The sequence below is a fragment of the Panthera uncia genome, chromosome F1 (assembly GCF_023721935.1).
Source record: "Panthera uncia isolate 11264 chromosome F1, Puncia_PCG_1.0, whole genome shotgun sequence".
Taxonomy (NCBI): Eukaryota; Metazoa; Chordata; class Mammalia; order Carnivora; family Felidae; genus Panthera; species Panthera uncia.
The window spans coordinates 38,248,756-38,270,816 of record NC_064813.1 but is presented as its reverse complement, the minus strand read 5'-3'; the positions used below and the strand labels follow the sequence as shown (position 1 = coordinate 38,270,816).

The 22,061-nt window shown below is 38.3% G+C and overlaps 1 protein-coding gene across 1 annotated transcript in view; it reads left to right on the top strand.

Moving 5' to 3' along the window:
* KIF14 (kinesin family member 14) overlaps positions 1-18,421 on the top strand; it is a 56,051-nt gene extending 37,630 nt beyond the window's left edge. The window contains exons 23-30 of the mRNA XM_049635193.1: positions 1,650-1,744; positions 5,121-5,345; positions 5,827-6,011; positions 8,854-9,012; positions 9,593-9,715; positions 13,426-13,500; positions 15,799-15,937; positions 16,309-18,421. Of these exons, the coding sequence (XP_049491150.1) occupies positions 1,650-1,744; positions 5,121-5,345; positions 5,827-6,011; positions 8,854-9,012; positions 9,593-9,715; positions 13,426-13,500; positions 15,799-15,937; positions 16,309-16,688 (1,381 nt within the window). The 3' untranslated portion in view covers positions 16,689-18,421. The remainder of the gene's footprint in view (positions 1-1,649; positions 1,745-5,120; positions 5,346-5,826; positions 6,012-8,853; positions 9,013-9,592; positions 9,716-13,425; positions 13,501-15,798; positions 15,938-16,308) is intronic.
* Positions 18,422-22,061: the final 3,640 nt, after the last annotated feature.

The window sequence follows — 22,061 nt, the reverse complement described above, 5'->3', positions numbered from 1 at the left end:
AAGAACGTAACAAGCATTTTATTTGTGTTTAAACATTGTTTAACCACGATAGTGTTAAAAGAGTAAGTTTTCCTAGTTTAGACTTATTGTAATAATATACCCTTTCCTTTCGTCCCTAAGTACAAAAAACTGTTACTTTTGATAATTGACATTTCCTCTCCCTACTACCAGTCATACTGAGAGTTGATTTTTCCTCGCCCCGTTATCAGTTATATTTCTGTGTTTTTCTTGTAGGAATTCATGGGGAAAAATTAAATTTGAAACATTTAGAGGACTACAGATAGAACGCGTTTTTGTTTAACGGTCTTTTCCACAAACAGCATTTTTCTTTGAGGGGCCGATGGTAATAGAGAGTTCTGTCAGGAAAGAGACTTCAAAGGATCCCCTAGATTTAGATCCAGGTCACCGCTCGTGTCTTCAGGGATGCGATGAGGGCTGGAGTTGGAGTTTAGAAAATTGATAGATGAATGGCAATCTGGAAGTAGGCCGCCTTTTCCAGTAGCAGTTAGGAAGAATGAATAACAGCTAGACGGCCAGTCACACTCAAGGGAGAAATCTGAGTGGTTTTATGGGCTGTGGGAAAAGAGGCAGCCAAAAGAGTGATTAAGGATAGAGTCATTCTCTCCATTTGTGCTATTGCTGCTACACTTCACAGGTGTTATGCTTTTCACACTGTAGCAAATACTTACTTGAATGTTTATTCAAGTGTTTAGAATCCTTCCCAGGATGTTCTCAGGATAAAATCCAAGCTTCCTTAATTGGCATCCGAGGTCAGCCTCAAGCTGGCCCCCACACACCTCCCAGCCTCATCCCTTGCTGCTCTTTCACATCTTAGACTGCGGTCCTTCCGAACCTCGCTTGGCTCTTTGCACGCGCAGTACTTTTCTCTCATCGCCGGGTCTTCCCGCATCCTGGCGCCCGTGTCTGAATACTCTTCCTTCTTTCTCAAGCCTGCCTCCTCATTTGGCTAACTCCTGTGCATCCTTCAGTGTCACTGTTCCCAGAGGCCCTCCTGACTCCTTGGGCCAGGTTGAGTTCTCCAGAATCTACCACGGCATGCTCTGCTCTCATGAAACATCACTTTATTGTAATTATTTGCCTAATTTTGTTACAGAAAAGGAGCCCAGAAACCATGTTTGCTTGTTTAACCACAGTATCTAGAGCCTGTAAATAGTAATGCTCTTCAAATATCAAGCAAATATTGTTTAATTAATAACTAACTGTATGCTTAGAATAATACCTCTAAATAGTAAAGTTCGTGCTCAGTAAACCAAATGAACTATTTCTTGATGAAAAGGTTTCCATAGAAAAGACACACGTGCATACCCAATTTCTTTAGAGAATTAAGAATATTCTTGGGGTGCCCAGGTGGCTCAGTCGGTTGAATGTCTGACTCTTGATCTTGGCTCAGGTCATGATCTTGTGGTTTGTGGGATTGAGCCCCACATCAGGCTCTGCATTGACAGCACAGAACCTGCTTGGGATTCTCTTTCTCCCCCTCTCTCTGCCTCTCCCTCTCTCTCTCTCTCTCTCAAAATAAATAAACTTTAAAAAAAAAATCTGTTCCTTTTTTTTTAAAAAAAGAATATTATTAATATTATTACTCCATGTAGTATATAACTACTAATTTTATGGTTTATCTTTTTTAGGAGCAAAAGTTTGATGAAGAACAGGAGAATTTCTGGTTGTTTACATGATATACAAGCCTACCCAATTCAGAATTTGCATTCTTCCCATTCATCAGGTATTTTTTCATCAAATTTTCTTACATCCTGAGAAAAGCATCAAGTCCTGGCTCAGTCACTACCTTGTGTCATGTTCTTGTTGCAAATCATTTCATCCAAACTTTCACTTTTTTTGCAAAGTGAAGAGGGTGGGTTGGGTGGCCCTTTCCATGTCTAAAATTCTATGCTCAGAGCCTTTTAATAGAGTGCCTAATTCAAATGTGGAAGGAAAGTTTAAAAGAAAAAATTACAGGAATTTTTCCAGCAAATAATTATTTTATGTGAATATGGATGACAGTATTAATTTTCCTATAGAAGGTGGACACCCTGTAAATTTGCATGTGTAACTACCTGTAAGAGTTGAAATTACTACCAGGTAGTAGGGGCTATACAGCAATAAAAGAGAAAAACGCCTACTTCACTCAACAACCTGGATGAATCCCAAAAACGTTCCATTGAGTGAAAGAAACCAGGAAACAAAAAGTACATACTGTATGATTATATTTCTGTGAAGCTCAGGAACAGGCACAACTGATGTATGGTGACAGAAGCCAGAGCAGTTCGGAAGAGAATAATGGCTCCAGAGGGAACCTGTTGGAATGTGCTTGTGGAAACCTTGCACACATTGATCTAAGAGGGGGCGCGCACACATGTGAAAGCAATAAGCTGTATACTTAAGACGTGCACACTTTACAGAGGATAAACTATACCTTAGGAAACAAAAAGTTTTAAAGTTGCTGTATAAGTTAATAATCTGTGTGATAAGGGCACTAATGGGATACAAGTAGTCGTAAAAGAAATTATATTTCATCTTGACTTTAAAATAGAGAAATTTAGTTTCTTTCTTTTTAAACCCAAAATTACTTTTTAGGAAGATAATTATCTTAATACTTATTTAATCTAAGGGAAACAAAATAAGCTGTAGGCTTTTTGTTTACCAGCACAATAAAAGGTTATGTATCTGTGGTATCGTTATTTATTCAGTATTATTTGAGAGTAAGAGGTTTTACAAAAGTAGTTTTTCCAGATGAATTAAAGCTGCCTTTTTAAGGGCCATATTTAAAAATTAAGTAAAATACAAAAGGGCTTTGCTTGTTCGCAGTTTTCAAAGAGGGAAACAGAAACCCCCATCTGCATTTAGTATGGACCCGCCCGGGCTGCGGGTTCTGGAGGGTGCACTTTTCAGCTCTGGGAAGTTGAGCAAATGTCTAAACTTCTCACCTTAAGGGCCATATATTTATATTTTTTTAATGAAAAAAAAATTTAAGTTTATTTATTTATTTTGAGAGAGGGAGCGTGCACGCCGGCAAGTGGAGTAGGAGCAGAGAGAATCTCAAGCAGGCTCTGCATTGTCAGCAGAGCTCAATGTGGGGCTTGAACTCACAAACTGTGAATCCATGACCTGAGCCCAAATCAAGAGTAGGGCGCTTAACCGACTGAGCCTCCCAGGCACCCAGGGCCATATTTTTAAACTAGAGTTTTGCAAGGCTTTGTAAAATGTTGATGCTGGATTTTATCTATTTCTTATTTATTTTATTTTTAAAAATTATTTATATATTTTATTTTACTTTAATTTAATTTTATTTTTTTAATTTTTTTAATGTTTTATTTATTTTTGAGACAGAGAGACAGCATGAGCAGGGGAGGGGCAGAGAAAGAGGGAGACACAGAACCAGAAGCAGGCTCCAGGCTCCGAGCTGTCAACACAGAGCCCTACGCGGGGCTCGGACTCACGAACTGTGAGATCATGACCTGAGCCAAAGTCGGACGCTCAACCGACTGAGCCACCTAGGCGCCCCTATTTATTTATTTTAAAGACAGGAAACAAACCATAAGAGACTCTTTTTAACCAGTTAAAAAAAATTTTTTTAAATGTTTATTTATTTTTGAGAGAGCTGGAGAGGCAGATTGTGAGCGGGAGGGGCAGACAGAGACACAGAATCCGAAGCAGGCTCTAGGCTCTGAGCTGTCAGCACAGAGCCCCAAACGGGGCTCAAACTTGCAGACTGCGGTATCATGACCTGAGCCGAAGTTGGATGCTTAACCGACTGTGCCACCCAGGCTCCCTGCTATTGTTCTGTTTTGTTTTAATATTTATTTATTTATTTATTTATTTATTTATTTATTTATTTCAAGAGAGAGCATGCAAGCATGAGGTGGGGTGTGTGGGGGAGGGACAGAGGAAGAAGGAGAGAGAATCCCATGCAGGTTCTGTGTTGTCAGTGCGTGTAGCTTTCTATTAATCATGAGATCATGACCTGAACCCCAATCAAGTATTGGACACTTAACCAACTGAGCCACCCAGGTGCCCTGATGCTGGATTTTAGAATGCATTAACATCATTACCTTCTTAAACAGAGATTATATTGGTAACTATTTATGATGACTAGATTATAATCATTATTATCATAATATTATTACCCTGCAGTGTAGAGTTTTTTCTCTTCCCAAATCAAATTCATCTTTGGTCTAGACTCTTTTTTTTTTTTTAATACTTTTATTTTGTTTTGTTTTGTTTTTTTAAGTAAACTCTACCCCCAACATGGGGCTGATCCCGAGATCAGGATTCTTATGCTCTACTGACCGAGCCAGCTACGTGCCCTGTTCTAGACTCTTAATAGTCCCCATCCTTTGCCCTCACTCTACCTTCCTTTTAGTTTGCTGTTTGTATTGCCTATGAACTGTATCAAAAAAATAATCTTATTTATTAAATGAGAATCATTATACTCATGAGTTAGCATTCTAGTATAAAGTTATTTCCAGAGGCTCCAAATGAGCTCTTTCAAGCTTTTCCATTTACTTCTGATTTGGATAGTGCTTAGAAAATTATGGTGAAAGTCCGTCTCCCAGAGATGTGATGTATTAACTGTAGATAATTGGCTTTAGCCTATTTTGATTATAGTATACTTAGAGATGGAACTATTAAAAGTAGAGCTATTGAGACATTCCTCTTAATATAGTTTGCTTTATTATTGCCTACGTTTACAGCTTATGAATTAAATTAACTTTACATTATGATATTTATATTTATTATTTTTATATTATTTTATTTCATGTAACTGCCATTGTTTCCACCAATTCACTGTTTCTTAGGTGTTCCCAAAAAGTAAATAAAGAAGGAGATTGAACCAGTGGTTATTTAGTTTATTTGAATTGTCTGTTATTTATATTGTTGAACTACTAACCTATGGATTGATGCCATCGAAAGATTAATTGACTTCCTTTATGGACTTGTGTTTTCACTTTGGCATATAGAAGTAAGGGTGTATTGAAATAAGAACAGCCTGCTTTGAAATTACTGACGAATGAGTCCATAATATGCTTGCATTAATGTATTTGTTGGAAAGTGTTGTGCCTGAAAAGTAGGCTTAACATGGCTATTTTCTGCCCATATAGGCTTACTGGAGAAATCGAGCACCATTTCCCCAAGTTCAGCAGAATCTTTTCTTCCTGGAATTTGCAAAGAATTGATTGGGTCATCGTTAGATTTTCTTGGACAGAGTTATGATGAAGAAAAAAGCCTGGCAGACAGCCTGATTAATAATTTTCTTAAAATTTATCATGGGCTATTTGCCATTTCCAAAGCTCATGAAGAACAAGATGAAGAAAGTCAAGATAACTGTAAGCAACCTTACTGCTTTTATTAACTTACATGAATGACTATTTTCTGCACATTACATTTGCTTTTGAATGATTGCCACATTTGGCATGCATTTTCTGACTATGGTAAAATGTTTCTTAAACATTTTAAATCCTAACCTTAACCCTAACCTGAATCCTAGACTAGAATAATCTTTTTTTTTTTTTTAATAAATTTTTCTTTTAAATGTTTATTTATTTTTGAGAGAGATGGAGACAGAATGAGAGTGGGTTAGGGGCAGAGAGAGAGGGAGACACAGTATCCGAAGCAGGCTCCTGGCTCCGAGCTGTCAGCATAGAGCCCGACATGGGGCTCGAACTCACCGAGCTGTGAGATCATGACCTAAGTCAAAGCGTCCGAAGTCGGATGCTCAATTGACTGAGCCACCCAGGTGCCCCTAGACTAGAATAATATTTTATTTGGAGATTATTTCTTCCAATAATTTTCCTTCTTCTTTCGAAGTGTTCTCTTCTGATCGAGCAACCCAGTCACTTACTATCCAGGTCACATGTGCTTTTGAGCAGCTTGTGGTTCTAATCAAACACTGGCTGGATGATATTCTACCTTGTACCAGCACAGCAAGACTTGAAGATGAACTGAGACAAGAGGTTAAAAAACTAGGAGGCTACTTACAGTTATTTTTGCAGGTAAGTTGATTTGCTGATTGTCATTTGAAGAAGTCATTTATTCAGCAAGTATTTATTGACCTTCTACTGTCTGCATCTTCCCTAAAATTAGATCTGTAGGATTTTCAGAAGTGATTTCTGTTTTGCAATTCTGAAAGTGTGGTTTTCTATGATTGTTTATTATTTATTGCCTCTGTGCCAGGCACTGAGAATTCTCAGTGATTGACAAATATTAACTCATTCAATTCTCTTAACAACTTTAGAAGTAGGTACTTTTCTTAATCACCATTTTATAAATGAAGAAATGGAGGCACAGGATATGTAGTCTTTCCTGTTTTATAACCAGTAACATATTATACTATGCTAGCCCTCAATAATGGCTATTGGGAAGAAAGGCGGAGTCTTGCTTTGGTTATATATTGGGTATCAACTTGTGCTGAATGAGTCGAGTCACAAGCCCACTGGTATATGGTCAAGAAAAGTAATTTTTTTTTTCCTGTTTACCTTATATCAAGTGAGATTAGGCATGGCTGTGAAGAAGAAGTAAGATAAAAGCTTCTTGGCTGTCACATAAAATCTGGAAGGAGGCATGGTGGCTCTGTTCCACACCTTGAGAGCTAAGCTCCTTCTAATGTACCCTCTGCCAAGCCTCATGCATGCCCTTTATTTCATGGTACACCCTAGTGGTGGAGCTCTGTCTGAATTCAGTGCAGCAGGATGAAAGAAGTGACAAAGAAGGGAAAGGCCAAATGGGCCTTCTTTTAAGGGTAGGTTCTAGAAATTTCCATATGGCATTTCTCTTTATAAGTCTTTGGCCAGGACTTCATTACATGACCACATCTAGCCACAAGCATAATTGGGAAATTATTTTTTATTCTGGACAGCTGTGTACCTAGTGAAAAATCAAGAGTTCTATTACCATGGAAGAAGTAGAGAATTTGATACTGGTTAATACCTAGTCATCTGCCATATCAGTGAACTCTTCCTTAAGAATTCCTTGACTGTCTGAGGGAAGTAGTTATGAAAATACCAAAGGGGATAGGTTCCACTTTTTAAAATGGGTAACTTGGCTTCTTGACAAAATGTTCTAGAATATTTGAACAAATCTTATGTTATAGCGCCCACCAAGAGACTTTCTACATTCTACTATTGTAGTAGAAGGTTAGTTGTATCAAATACTTCCTGAGTGGGCTATTTATTTATTGATAGGATTTGGAAATGTTTATTTGGTTGAGTAATCTAGTCAAATTGAAATCAAATGTTTATTTTTAATTATCCATTATTCTTCCCTAGGAGGTCTTTCTGGGTCTCCCCATGACTTGGTTAGACATTTCTCTTATTTGTTTTTCTGTTAGGCCTGTACTTCACCTGTTATGCCCTTTAATATATCATATTTACAGGCCTGCATACCTCATTGGGCAGAGTAAGCTTTGGGTAGTTAGAGGGACAGTGGGTCTTTTTTCACAAGGACTCATCATATGATAGCTGCTTGTTTGGATACTTGTTATTGAGGTAATGAAAAATTCACACTGGATGAAGGATCACTTGGGATATAAGTGGTGAGGAAACAGAATGACCCTAAGACAGACAGGTGGACTGCAAACAGGTGTGGGTGAAGTATTAGGTGAAGAAGATGCTCTGAGCACAGGGCCATGAAGATGAAAGGGAAAGCTGGCCAGAGAGCAAAGCTGGGGAGCCAAAACCTGAGGATCTGACTTATGCTTGAGCCTGGAAGAGGAAGCTAGCAGAGGGGTGGTCTGTGGTGGAAAAGAGAGTTTGAGATATACTTAGTCTTAGTTGGCTCTTAGGTTTGAGAGGCAGTTCAGGAACAGAAAAAAACAAAACAAAACAAAAAAACCACTATTGGCATTTGGAAAACCAGTGTTTGAACCCATGCTGAATTAGTTCTGTGTCCTTGGGCAAGCTGCTTCACTTTTTGAGTCTCCCGCTTTGTCACCGGGAAAATAAAAATAAGGCCTGTCTGGCAAGATTGCCATGAGGATCAGATGGGTGGATGTGATAAGAAGGTACCTATTAGAGCAACTGGTGGGTAGTTTCTTTCCTTCTTTTCATTCTCTGGAAAGACCACTCTGAACTTAGGGGTTGCGACCTACAGCTCTATGGGAAATGTTTTATAGGAATTGAGGATGGAGAGAACAGGTGACCTGGAGGGGAAGTTAGACGGAGCTCAGGAGACACTTGCGTTACGTTGGCACAACTGAATTTAGTGACTACACTTACTAGCTAAGTATGGTGTGAGAAGTCTTACCTTTTAGCAGTATTATAAGCATGTCCCAGAAAGCAGGCCAAGAGAAGTATTTTGAAGAGAATCACTGTAGTTGGCAGGTAACAGAAAGAAAAGCTCGGGGAACACCTCCTCATTGGGCGTGTGCACTCTGGTGCAGGAGAAGCCTTTTGTTTGGAGAGTGGTCTTCTCCCCCTTTTCCTTCCTTTTCTTCTTCCTTCTCCCCTGATAAAAGAAAATATCTTTGCCCACCATCTGTCAGATGGCTCCCGGGACAGGAAAAGTTCAAAGGCAAAAGCGCCATGGTTTTGTTCCTTCTTGGGGGGTGGGGGACTTTCACTTATCACTTCTTTCTTATATTAGTTAACTGCATGCTTGTCTTATGTCTCCTATTAGTGTGTAAGGTCTTTGAGGGTAGAGACTATATCCTAGTCATTTTATCCTCGTTAGGAGCTATAGGGTTGCATGTTTTCTGGCTCTGACTGAGATTTTTATGAAGCATAGTCACCATATCGATGAATGCAGAATTTGTTTTCTTCAAATTGCTTTTCTTGTCTTGTCTTTACCACCCTGTGTAATCTCATGTATCTTATGTACTGGTCCATTTTTATTTTATAGGGATGCTGTTCAGATATCTCATCAATGGTAAAAGAAGCTCAAAACAAAATAATCCAAATTGTACAACAAGCTGTGAAGTATGTGGGACAGTTAGCAGTTCTTAAAGGGAGCGAGCTACATTTTCTGGAAAACAGTAGCAATAAGGCTACCAGTGTTCAGGTAATTTGGTAACATTAGTTTTGAAAGACTTCATCTGAGGGAACAGTAGACTCCTGATAATAGTATCACTAAACATGATAAGTTGTTTTTATTTGAAAATAGCTCATACTTTTAATAGTTTAGCAATATAATTTAAAACGGTTTCAATCTAAGTTGGCTAAATGTACTGGATACTTCTGAAATCCTCATTTTACTTTTTGGATCTTTGCTTTCATGATAGCCACCTACTTAGCCAATGAACATATGAAGAACTCTATAATTCTAGAAAATTTGTGTTTGCTTGCTTTAAGTATTCATGCCATTGAAAACATAGTAATAGAATGTTACTGTGTTCTAGGAATGTATTGTCCTGTCTAAGATGACAGACATTCTTTATAGCACGTTATATGTGGAATGCTAAATTACAGGTTTGCTACCTTTCTTATAGACTGTTAGATCTTATTCCAGCTTTAGTTGAATTTAATAAACTTGGAACTTATTATAATCCTACAATAAGCAGAAAATAAAATTAGTTGTTTGATAATTTTTTAAAAAATGTAAAACCTGAGTTTTCCAGTTAATGCTTAAAAACTTTTTCTAGGAGGATTTCATGGATGCTCTTTGTGATGGTGTAGGCTTAGGAGTGAAGATTCTATTAGATTCTGGACTAGAAAAAGCAAAAGAACTTCAGCATGGACTCTTAAGGCAGTGTACCCAAAATGAGGTAAGAGGAATGAAAGAACATTCTACATAGTACCAGATGGTCTGTAAAGGTGATTTAAAAAAATTAGTTCTGGGGCATCTGGGTGGCTCAGTTGGTTAAGTGTTTGACTTCAGCTCAGGTCATGATCTCACGGTCCGTGAGTTCGAGCCCCATGTCAGGCTCTGTGCTTACAGCTCAGAGCCTGGAGCCTGTTTCAGATTCTGTGTCTCCCTCTCTCTCTGCCCCTCCCCCACTTGCACTCTGTCTCTCTGTCCCTCAAAAAATGAATAAACACCAAAAAAATTTTTAAAAATTAGTTCAATAAATTGGATTCTTATAGATTTATGTATTTTAATTTGTGTTGAATAATTATTTTATTGAAAAGGCTGATGCTATCATTATGTCATGGTGATATTTTCCCCAAGTTACTCTTGAGTTACTGCAGCCTCTGTTGTATAATTTTGTCAGTTATTATCCATGAAAATTCAGCCTGTGGATACACTCCAGAGCAGAATGGAGTATGGCGCTGACACCTAGTGTTCACTTTCTGCTTGTCTTTTTCTTCTTGCTCTTTGGTTAGGTCTCTACTTGTCCACTTAAGAATAGAAACTACCCGGGCACCTGGGTGGCTCAGTCGGTTGAGCGTCCGACTTCGGCTCAGGTCATGATCTCGCAGTTGACGAGTTGGAGCCCCGCGTCGGGCTCCATGCTGACAGCTCAGAGCCTGGAGCCTGCTTCCGATTCGGTGTCTCCCTCTCTCTCTGCCTCTCCCCTGCTCATGCTCTGTCTTTGTCTCAAAAATAAAGATAAACATTAAAAAAAAAGAATAGAAACTACCATTTATTGATCCAATATTTTAAACTAAATATTTTGACAGAGGCGTTCACCTCTGTTATTTCATATTAAGACACAGAACCAACACAGATTTGAGTGACTTCCTAAAATATGCTTCCTCCCCACCTCCTCCAGCTAACTAACATGAAAGCATAAAAGCAATGCTGTCTTAGAGGTGGCACTGTGGTTAAAACCTGTCTCTGTTATTTTCCAGCAATCATTCATCAAGTCGGTGCTGTGACTCTGTTTCCTCACGTGTCCTATGTAATAATACCTATGTCCTAGGTTGTGACATTATTTATTAAATTTATTAAGTCACTTATTAAATCATCTCTCAGTGAAAATTACAGGACTGGTGCTTTATGTGTAATAGTGGTGAACCTCCCCACTTGCAAGGTAGGAATTACTCGTCTTCCTATGCGTTTCACTGAGCTGGAGAACCTTGTCCAGTCTCGAGCCAGGGTTTTATATTCTACCCACCTGACTCCGAAGCTCAGAACGCTAACTAAATAAGTTTTGTAAGCCATTGTTCAGGCACTAACTTTCTTCACTGAGAGTTACTAGTAATGAATTGGGGATTCAGAAGGTAAGTTCAAATCTTACCACAGTGAGTTTCAGAGACGTGTCTGTTCAGCAGTCACATTGTAACAACTTTTTGTTAAAACCATCTCTGCCCATTCCCTTTCTTTTTCTGGAGTCAGTCAGCTGGGATGGAGCTCCCTGGGGTTTTGGTTCCTGAGCTCATCCCCCTTAGGAGGGATATCATTTACATACATATTGATTTACCTAGGGAAGTAAATCCGGGGGAAGACTGTTAGCTTCCACCCCTCTGGCTAGTTGTTTCCAGGAAGGCATAGAGTAAGTTAATTTTTTTTTTTCATTAATGTATGTCTAGCTTATCTTTCTGGGGGAAACTTTCCATATAAGCCAGAGGGGATCTCCATTCCTTTCCTCAGACTAAAGGGCTTTATAGGTTAATCACTGTCCGAACCGTCTCAGAACTGGAGAAAGACCCTGAACATTAAGTTGCTCTCCCACTTCCTGTGTAGCTTTGAGCTGCTTGCCTGAGCCCCACTTGTTCATTTAAAATGTGAAGATGATCATAGGTACTTCGTAAAATTGTTCTGAGGATTATGTGCCAGGCCAGTCAGGTTCCTCAGCTCGCTTGGTCTTGTTCTCTGTGGATGTTTGCCTCTCTCACTTTGTGCTTTTATTTTGTTTTTAAAATAAAAACTCATCCAAAAGGAGCTCATTTTGTCACTAGATCAAGATATCTGGGTCTAATCATATTGTAGGAGACATGAGGCTGATTTCAGTTCTATAATGCAACTTTGAAGAAAGTGGACTCCTACTGGCCACTGCTGACATCTTCAGCTTGGTTTTGCTCAGCAGCACATTTATCACTAAAACACTATCACTGTTTGCAGATTGAATGTCTGCTGGCAGTAAGTGCAAGAGGCTATAGAATAAGTTAATGAAAAGCAGAGATGAAGTAATGCATGTGAATGTGCACAGCAAGTAGCAAAGCAGGGTGTGGATGTTAGCTTTGCTATTGTTTTGAGGAAATAAACAGCAAATGAGTCAGGCCCATCTTGCATAAAATTCATATTATCTGCATTTCATGCAGACCTCTACCTCCCTTCCTCTCATTTTCTCTCTGTGGTATGCCACAGCTATTTATTTAGTCATGGTGGGGTTTTAGCTTATCGTATTCTTAGAAGTTAAAACTCAAGAACCTATGGCAGGAAAGCAAAGAATCTAAAGAAATAGAAAATAGGCTCAAACATAAGGCATAGGAGTTATAATTGTAAAGCTGGAGTCAAGGGGAAAAAAGATTTTTTTTCAACCAGATACAGGAAATCTAAGACATAGGGAAGAGCTGTGTGGGTAAAGCCAATTAAATTCTTAAAATAGAATCCCCTGGCAGAAATTAAGTGAGAAGACACCTTAGGGGGCAGCATTGAGCAGCACAAAAGCAAAGGCTTAGAATTTACACTGGGGTTCCGGCCCTGGCTCTGAGTCGTAGGAGCGCGGGATCTGTTTTCTTATTTGTAAAAGGAGGACAATTGCATATGCAGCATAGGGCTGTAATGGAGAAGCAAATAATAAAACATGTAAGTGAAATAACTTGGACACAGGAAGACAAGTATTATATGATCTCATTTATATGTGGAATCTAAAAATAAAGCTTAAATCATAGAAACAGAGAACAGACTAGCGGTTACCAGTCAGAGGGTGGGGATGGGGAAATGGGTGCAGGTGGTCCAAAAGTACCAACTTCCAGTTATAAGGTAAGTCCTGGGGATGTAAAATGCAGCACAGTGACTATAGTTAACAGTACTACTATATTGGGTATTTGAATGTTGCTAAGAGAATAGATCTTAAAAGTTCTCATCACAGGAAAAAGGATTGTAACTATATGAGGTAATGAATGTTAACTAAACTCCCTACGGTGGTCGTTTTGCAGTATACTGGATCATGTTGTACACCTTAAACTAATCCAATGTTAGTTGTCAAATATATTTTAATAAAACTGGGGAAATGTATTTGTAGTTCTTAGAGCATAATATTTGCTTTATATTAGTTATACTCTTCCAAGGGAAGTCTTGGAAATTTCATTCCTATAAATATTTAAATATAAGGCAAAATGCTATTATTATAACAAACTTCAGAGGGTATCTATATTTAATGTAGAATCAATATGCAATTTATTTTGAAAGAAATTTTGCTCACATGATTTAGGTACCCCAGTTGTTTAATTATAGTCCCAATAAAAGAACTCGAGTCTTTTGTCTTCATAGACGAAAATTCTTCCCTGTCTTGTCCCATAGAATTCTAGGATTTCTAAACTTCTAAATAATTATTTGTATAATAAAATATGTTAACATTCTCTATAGGTTACCAAACAGATGAAAGCTAATGCCATGGGATTGATTGGATCTCTTGAAAACATCTTTGCTGAGTGGAAAACAGTAAGAGAAGCTTTAAATTGTTTTTGTGTTTACTTTTCCTTGGTGTATTTTATCATTTCATTTGGTTTAAGTGTAGATATGATATGTTTATTTATGTTTTTAAAAATTTTTTTTAATGTTTATTTATTTTTGAGAGAGAGAAAGAGACAGAGTGTGAGCAGGGGAGGGGCAGAGAGAGAGGGAGACGTAGAATCTGAAGCAGGTTCCAGGCTCTGAGCCCTCAGCACAGAGCCTGACGCGGGGCTCGAGCTCACGGACCATGAGATCATGACCTGAGCTGAAGTCAGATGCTCAACCAACTGAGCCACCCAGGTGCCCCTATTTCTGTTTTTATCCTTAGCCAGATAATTCCTTTGTGCATGTTTAGTTGAAGCACGTACAGTAGCTCCCTAGCTACTTCCTCTTGGATGTCATAACTTATTTGTTTTAGTAATACATAAGATATTGTATAGAAATTGATTAATATTGATGTATTTTATCTATTTCTTAGTTTAGTAACTGTCAGCTTTTGCTGAGATAGTCATTGGCTGAAAAATTGTGTTTAATAGGGGCGCCTGGGTGGCTCAGCAGGTTAAGCATCCAATTCTTGATTTTGGCTCAGGTCACGATCTCATGGTTCCTGAGACCTAGTGAGCCCCTGTCAGGCTCCAGGCTGATAGCACAGAGCTTGCTTGGGATTCTCATTCTCCCTCCCTCTCTGTCCCTCCCCCCATCCTTCTCTCTCTCTCTCTCTCTCTCAAAATAAATAAACTTTAAAAAATTTTGTTTATGGGAATGCAAGCTGGTGCAGCCACTCTGGAAAACAGTATGGAGGTTCCTTAAAAAAACTAAAAATTTAGAACTACCCTACGACCCAGCAATTGCACTACTAGGTATTTATCCACGGGATACAGGCGTGCTGTTTCGAAGGGACACATGCACCCCCATGTTTATAGCAGCACTATCAACAATAGCCAAAGTGTGGAAAGAGCCCAAATGTCCATCGATGGATGAATGGATAAAGAAGATGTGGTATATATATACAATGGAGTATTACTCGGAAATCAAAAAGAATGAAATCTTGCCATTTGCAACTACATGGATGGAACTGGAGGGTATTATGCTAAGTGAAATTAGTCATAGAAAGACAAATATCATATGACTTCACTCATATGAGGACTTTAAGAGACAAAACAGATGAACATAAGGGAAAGGAAACAAAAATCATATAAAAACAGGGAGGGGGACAAAACAGAAGAGACTCATAAATATGGAGAACAAACTGAAGGTTACTGGAGGGGTTGTGGGAGGGGGGATGGTCTAAATGGGTAAGGGGCACTAAGGAATCTACTCCTGAAATCATTGTTGCACTATATGCTAACTAATTTGGATGTAAATTTTAAAAAATAAAAAATAAAATTAAAAAAATAAAGAAAAACAATAAAGTACATTAAAGGTTAGAAAAATGTGTTTAATAATATGCTTAAAGATTTTAAAATATAGGTGAATTAGACAAATTATTTTATTTTCATATGACAAGTAAATAGAAAAATATAAACTAAGTATATAATCAATGTGTTAAAAAGGAGGGAAATATCTATGTCCTAAAAATTTTTACTTAAATAAAAATAAATAGGAGATACTAAGTTGAACTCTAAAAAATTAAATAAATTTATCGTTTATGATATTGGGTAATAAAGGGTACTAAGGTTTTATTTCATTCCCATGTAATAGGATGACTGGATTTTGATTTAAAATTAATTTAAAATTCTTGGGGTACCTGGCTGGCCCATTCGGTAGGGCATGTGACTTGATCTCAGTGTCACGAGTTCAAGCCCTACATTGGGTGTAGAGCTTACTTAAAAAAAACTTTTTTTGTGGAGGATACCTGGGTGGCTCAGTTGGTTAGGTGTCTGACTTCTGCTCAGGCCATGATCTCTTGGTTTGTGAGTTCAACCCTGCATCAGGCTCTGTGCTGACAGCTCAGAGCCCAGAAGCCTGCTTTGGATTCTGTTTCCTTCTCTCTCTGCCCCTCCCCCATTCATGCTCTGTCTCTGTCTCTCTCTCTCTCTCTCTCTCTCTCAAAAAAAATAAAAATAAAAAAAAATTTAAAAACCAACTTTTTTTAATTAAAAAAATAAAATTCTTATTTCTTTTGAAAACAGTAATTATTAATATTGTATTTGGTCTTGCTTGTGGAAACAGAATTAAGCATTCGTGAGGAAAGTTAACTCTTTCTGGTGATTAAAATCATTTTGAGTAAGCTTTACTGTCATGTAGTCTATTGTGTGGTTTTAAAAATATTAATTTTATTTACAGAAAAGTTTCAGAAGCGAACTACAACAAGAAAATTCTGGATACCAAGATTTGAAGAAGATGGTTAATCTTGCTCCAAAATTCTTGAAGTTAAAACATTGCTTAGAGCAAACTATTCAAATTATTATTTCTGCACTGAGAGGTATATGCTCCAGATGGAATTTGTAATTAATCAAAATTTTATAGTATAAAGACTCTCAGACATCTGTTCTTTTAATTTCTAGTTTAATTCATGAATCCAAGTCTAATTAATGCTACGTCCTTGACATTAATTACCAATATAGGAACTTGAATGGTTGCATTCCCACTTAATATATATAAGTACATTGCCTAAATAATTAGATCCTAAAAAACCAGGTGCTTAGTTAAGCAGATAAACTGAGTAATCTTAAGTAGTTTAGATTTGTCTTGATAGGGTTACTTTGACCTAAAAGATATTTACAGTCATATAACAGTAATAAATACATGATAAAAAATGAAAAGGTTAATTAACTTTTTCTTTTCCTTGCATAGGATGCCACAGTGACAAAAATCTTCTCAAGAATTGTGTTGAAAGTCTGTGCAACTTGACCAAGGATTTTCATGATGACTTCAGCATTCACTCTGCTTCTCTTGACAGCTGTGAGAAGAGAATGCCTCAGGGCAGCCACAGGGGGCTAGAGTCTCTAGTCAAGTCACTCCTCTTCTGTTTTGAATCTGAAGAGAGTCCTAATTTGTTGAAACCCTGGGAAGCTTGTAATCAGAATACCGGAGAAGAAGGAGAACAATCTAAATCAAGCAGGACTGACTCCGTGAGGAATAAAGGTGTACCAAAGCGTGTCTATGAACTCCATGGCTCATACCCAGCAGTGGCGTCAGAGGAAAGCACACCCAGTAGGATTCAGTGGGTATGAATTCTGCTACGTAGGCACTTTACGCCCATCCATCAAAGAGAGAGAACACTGGGCAGGCAATTTTCCTCACATAGAATATAAAAAGCAGGAAACCAGCATAAATGTTTCAAAGAAGTGCATGTGTGTTGGTGGTCTTCCACTGGGCAGGGACAGCAATAAGCAGCATGGAATCCTGATTTCAGAATGTGCATTCAGAAGTTTCTGAGACAATTTCGAATAGACATTTTCTGTATTGGAACATGGTGGCAATCGAATGAAATTAGGAGTTTGAAAACAAGTGAATGGTCTCTTCTCCAGGTTCTCATTGCCTTGAATTTTAAGTGTTTGTTTTTAATATTGATATACTATCTCTGGTTGGTTCTTTAGCTTGTTTGTAAATGGTTACTATAGTTATTACAAGTTATTTTCTCATGAGTGGAAACATGTGAACAATCAGCTACCTTTGTGCCTGTGCCTTCTCTCCTCTGCAAGTAGCTACGATGAGGTTTGTGGTCAAGTCGCCAATGTGTTTAACTAGGGCGACGTAACTTACATTGTTAAATCTAAAACTCTTTTCTTGAAAGGTTAACTGGTTGCCATTTTGAATAGTGTGTTCAAGGCATGGTTTCCTTTTCTTTCCAAATTATAAGTAGCTACCTAAATATAGTATGATTATATATTAATATGACTTGCTGGCATAATAATTCACTATGTTATCTCTGTTCCATAATGAGGGCTGTATGAATATAATTTAAAAACCTATTAAATATTGACAGAATCACACTTACTGAATGGGGTTAGGAAATCAGAGGCTGGACCTTTTCTTGATAATGCTTGTTTTGTTAAATACGTAATGAAAGAGTTTGTACATGATTTGGTAAAGATGAAAGATCTTTATTATATGTCACAGCTTAAAACACTTTTGATTTGCAATCAAGTAATAAAGAGAATATTCTACTTTTGGGATCTTTCATTAAGGAACTGACTTGAGGTTTTTGACCACACACATATGTGTAATTTGGAAAGATACCTAATGGTTCTGCTTAGATGATAACGAGTAGTTCCTTGAGAATAATTCTTGTAAATAACTTGATTCTTGCATTTGCCCTTTTCACTTGCAGGTACCACTTGCACATTTGACACGACTAGTGAAAATCAGATGTTAATACCATAAGTAAATTTGATCATTTCTTTGTTAGGGAGAGACTGTAAATAAATACCGGTTATCGTAGCCAGAACAATGTTAATACACCATGTGCTGTGTTGCCAGGTGCTTTCAAATGGTGCAGAGTAGCAAATTTTGCTTTCATTTTCTTTTTTTTTTTTCCTTCTATGTTTGGCATTTGAGCTTGCATTCTTTCTGAAGTTCTAAACATACTTTTTAATAGTCAATGCTCTGCCAAGTAGCACTTTTGCGATCAAGTTTTATAAAGTTTATCGCTTAGATGTACATTAAAGAACTTTTCTTGAAGGTTGTACTTCTTTGAAGAATTTTCTAAAGTATCAGTACAGTAGTTTTCATCTTAATGTTTGGTACTTTATCTTTACCCTCTGCTTTCTAAACTCATAAGTTCATTGGTCAGAAATCTGTTAGTGTTGTAAAATTTTGCGTATGTATATATATATATATTTATACTTTCAAGTAAATTGTTATGCAGTATTTGAATGAATGATGAAACATATATTTGCTATAGAATCATGTGCACTGATAAGAATGTTATAAAGAGAATGCCTTTAATAAATCTTGTTGGCTTCAGAATTATCTCTTGGCCTAAGGTATTTTTAGTCTATTGGTTTTCTTCATTTACTTTATTTCTGACTCAAAGTTACTATAATAGCTCTGCCTTGATAATAGTTATACTAGTTACCTAATAGTTTTATTTGTAACTGTGATAATATTTATACTGGTATCTCAAGTCAAACAATTAGGAAATACTAAATATTAGGACAACTACTTGGATTTTTTTTTTTTTTTTTTGACATTGCTCTGCCTCTTTGCAGTTGGTTGTCTGGAATAGATTTATCCCCATGTGCTGTAGTGGAAAGAGCATGAGCTTTGGAGTTTGACACATTTTTCATTCATTAAGAGTATGAATCCCGAAAGGCTATTTAGTAACTGTATGACCTTAGACAAGTTGCTTGCTATCTTCTTACCCATTTCCTCATTTGCAGCAAGAAAAGTATTACCCCTCCTCATAGCCTACCTGAGCAGTAAATGAGAAAAATGTAGGAGTAGGTCCTGGCATGTAGTGGATTGTTAGTAAATGTTAGTGTCTGTCCCTCCTTCCATTACTAGCAACTAAGCCCTTGTCACGATGCATACAGGATCACGTTTGGTGCAAGCCTATGCCACTTGCAATATTCTGCCCATGTACTGAGTTGTACTCCAATGCTTTAAACATGGCATACTTGAAAACAGATCTGCCATTAGGTTCTGTGATAATGAAAGGACTAAACAAGATCTCGCCAGCCTTTAGGAAGGTAGAGTAGGACATAGGTGTGCCCTTCATGAGGTCCTTCTGAAATTTTTAGCAAAATATTGTTTAGTTAACTAATTAGCCTTTTAATTTTTTTAATGTTTATTTTTGAGAAGGAGGGGAAGGGCAGAAAGAGAGGGGGACAGATCCGAAGCAGGCTCTGCACTGACAGCAGTGATGCTGATGCGGGGCTCGAATTCACAAACCATGAGATCGGGACCCAAGCCGAAGTTGGGCTCCCAAATGACAGCCACCCCGGTGCCCTGGGAATTAGCAGTTTTAAATTTGCAGTGCCTAACTATGTGCCGATAATGATTTTGTGGCTTTAGCGAATATGGAAAGTAAGAATTCGTTTATCACAGAGGAGGGGGAAAGGTGTCAGTGTGGTTCAGTTAAGAGAAGGTTGATCTGGGGGCGCCTGGGTGGCTAAGTCGGTTAAGCGGCCGACTTCGGCTCAGGTCATGACCTCGCGGTCTGTGAGTTCGAGCCCCGTGTCGGGCTCTGTGCTGACAGCTCAGAGCCTGGAGCCTGTTTCCGATTCTGTGTCTCCCTCTTTCTCTGACCCTCCCCCGTCCATGCTCTCTCTCTGTCTCAAAAATAAATAAACGTTAAAAAAAATTAAAAAAAAAAAAGAGAAGGTTGATCTGTTCAGCTTCTTGTGGGTGATTCAGCAGGGAAGCTTGCACTCTGGAGTGTGCAAGTTACAGTCATTGTAGGATATAATCAAGACTGGATTTTCTCATCTTTCTTCCTTTAGCCATTATTGGTTTATGGGCTTTTTAGAAGAGGAGTATGGGCATTTAGTTTATATCATCTGATAACCAGTTTCATTCCACTTATTCCAATAATTATTTATTTAAAGCCAGCCATACTTCTAGTGCAAAGTCATAGAAACGTGAAAAAAAGCTTAGATTGCCTCAAATCCGGGACTTGTGAAAGACCCAGTTTGTTGGATCCCCAGTTGTTCACAACATTATGCCTTCTCATCAGTGCAGAAGACGTCAACACACTAATGTCGAGGTACATGAGAACCACCAGAGCACCACTGATTGACGCAAGAAAGAATTCAGGAGGACACCATTTTGGTTAAGCACCTGGCTATTCACATTTCTTATCACTGAATCCCCCTGAAATCAGATGCTTATAGATTTTTAAGAATATAAGAGGAAATTGAGTCTTTTCTGGGAACGAGTCATGCTTTTGTTTCTCTGGCTAATTTTTGGTGTAAATGTCTGAATTTGTCTACACCATGAAGCATCTGCCCTGCCTCATTTTCAAGATGAACAGGTTGAGCTGTCCACTAAAAAGATGGGGAATCTCTGAAATTTTGAAAATAGATATCACTTCTTTTGACTTTTCTCTGTCTTTTAAGCCCTTCATTTTGGATGCGGGGCTGTGAATTCACGGTTTCCCTTTCCTTCTCTTTCAGCAACTCCATTGCTGGCCGCCCCCCCCCCCCGCCCCCCCACTTCCTGAAACTGCTCTAAGGTTGTTGGTCATCTTGTTTTTTTAAAAAATATTTATTTATTTTTTTGGGAGAATGCAAGTGGGGGAGGGACAGAAAGAGGGGGACAGAGCATCTAAAGTGCGCTCTTTGCTGACAGGCTGACATTAGCGAGCTCAATGTGGGACTCAAACTCATAAACCGCGAGATCATGACCTGAGCCGAAGTCACACACTCCACTGACTGAGCCACCCAGGCGCCCCACATTGGCCATCTTCTAACTGCAAAGCCCAAAGCAATTTTTCAGTCTTCATCTTACTTGGTTGCTCCCTCTCTTTAGAAATTCCTTCCTTCTGTGTCCCCTGTAACAGAAAATTCTGGCTTCTACCTCTTGGATTGGTTTTTCCTTTTTTTTCATCTCCATGTATTTCTCATTCTTCACCTATTCTTTTATTTATTTTTTTAATTAATTAATTAATTAACTTTTAAATTTACATCCAAGTTAGTTAGCATGTAGTGAAACAATGATTTCAGGAGTAGATTCCTTGATGCCCCTCCCCCATTTAGCCCCTCCCCCCTCCCACAACGCCTCCAGTAACCCTCAGTTTGTTCTCCATATTTACGAGTCTCTTCTGTTTTGTCCCCTCCCTGTTTTTATATGATTTTTATTTCCCTTCCCTTATGTTCATCTGTTTTGTCTCTAAAAGTCCTCATATGAGTGAAGTCATATGATTTTTGTCTTTCTCTGACTAATTTTGCTTAGCATAGTACCCTCCAGTTCCATCCACGTAGTTGCAAATGGCAAGATTTCATTCTTTTTGATTGCCGAGGAATACTCCATTGTATATATATACCACATCTTCTTTATCCGTTCATCCATCGACGGACATTTGGGCTCTTTCCATACTTGGGCTATTGTTGATAATGCTGCTATAAACATGGGGATGCATGTGTCCCTTCGAAACAGCATACCTGTGTCCCTTGGATAAATACCTAGTAGTGCAGTTGCTGGGTCATAGGGTAGTTCTAAGTTTTTAGTTTTTTGAGGAACCTCCATACTGTTTTCCAGAATGGCAGCACCAGTTTGCGTTCCCACCAACACTGCAAAAGAGATCCCCTTTCTCTGCATTCTCGCCAACATCTGTTGTTGCCTGAGTTGTTAATGCCATTCTGACATCCACCTATTCTTTTAAGTACTAGTGTTCTTGAGGATTCTGTGCCCAGTGACCTCCTCTATGAAGTCTACTGGCATTCCCTAAGGACAGCTGAATAGTGTAGCTGTTGAGGATACAGGTTCCAGAGGCTTTGCCAATCACTCCCCTGCTTCCTGCCCACTCCCTTGACAGAGGTAGAAGGTATACAGTGAGCATAAGGTTTTTGTCCTGGATGACTTAGTGGATGGTGGTGCTTTCCACTAAGATGAGGAATATAGGAAGAATTAGATCTAAAAGGGTGAGGGGGATGAGGTAATTT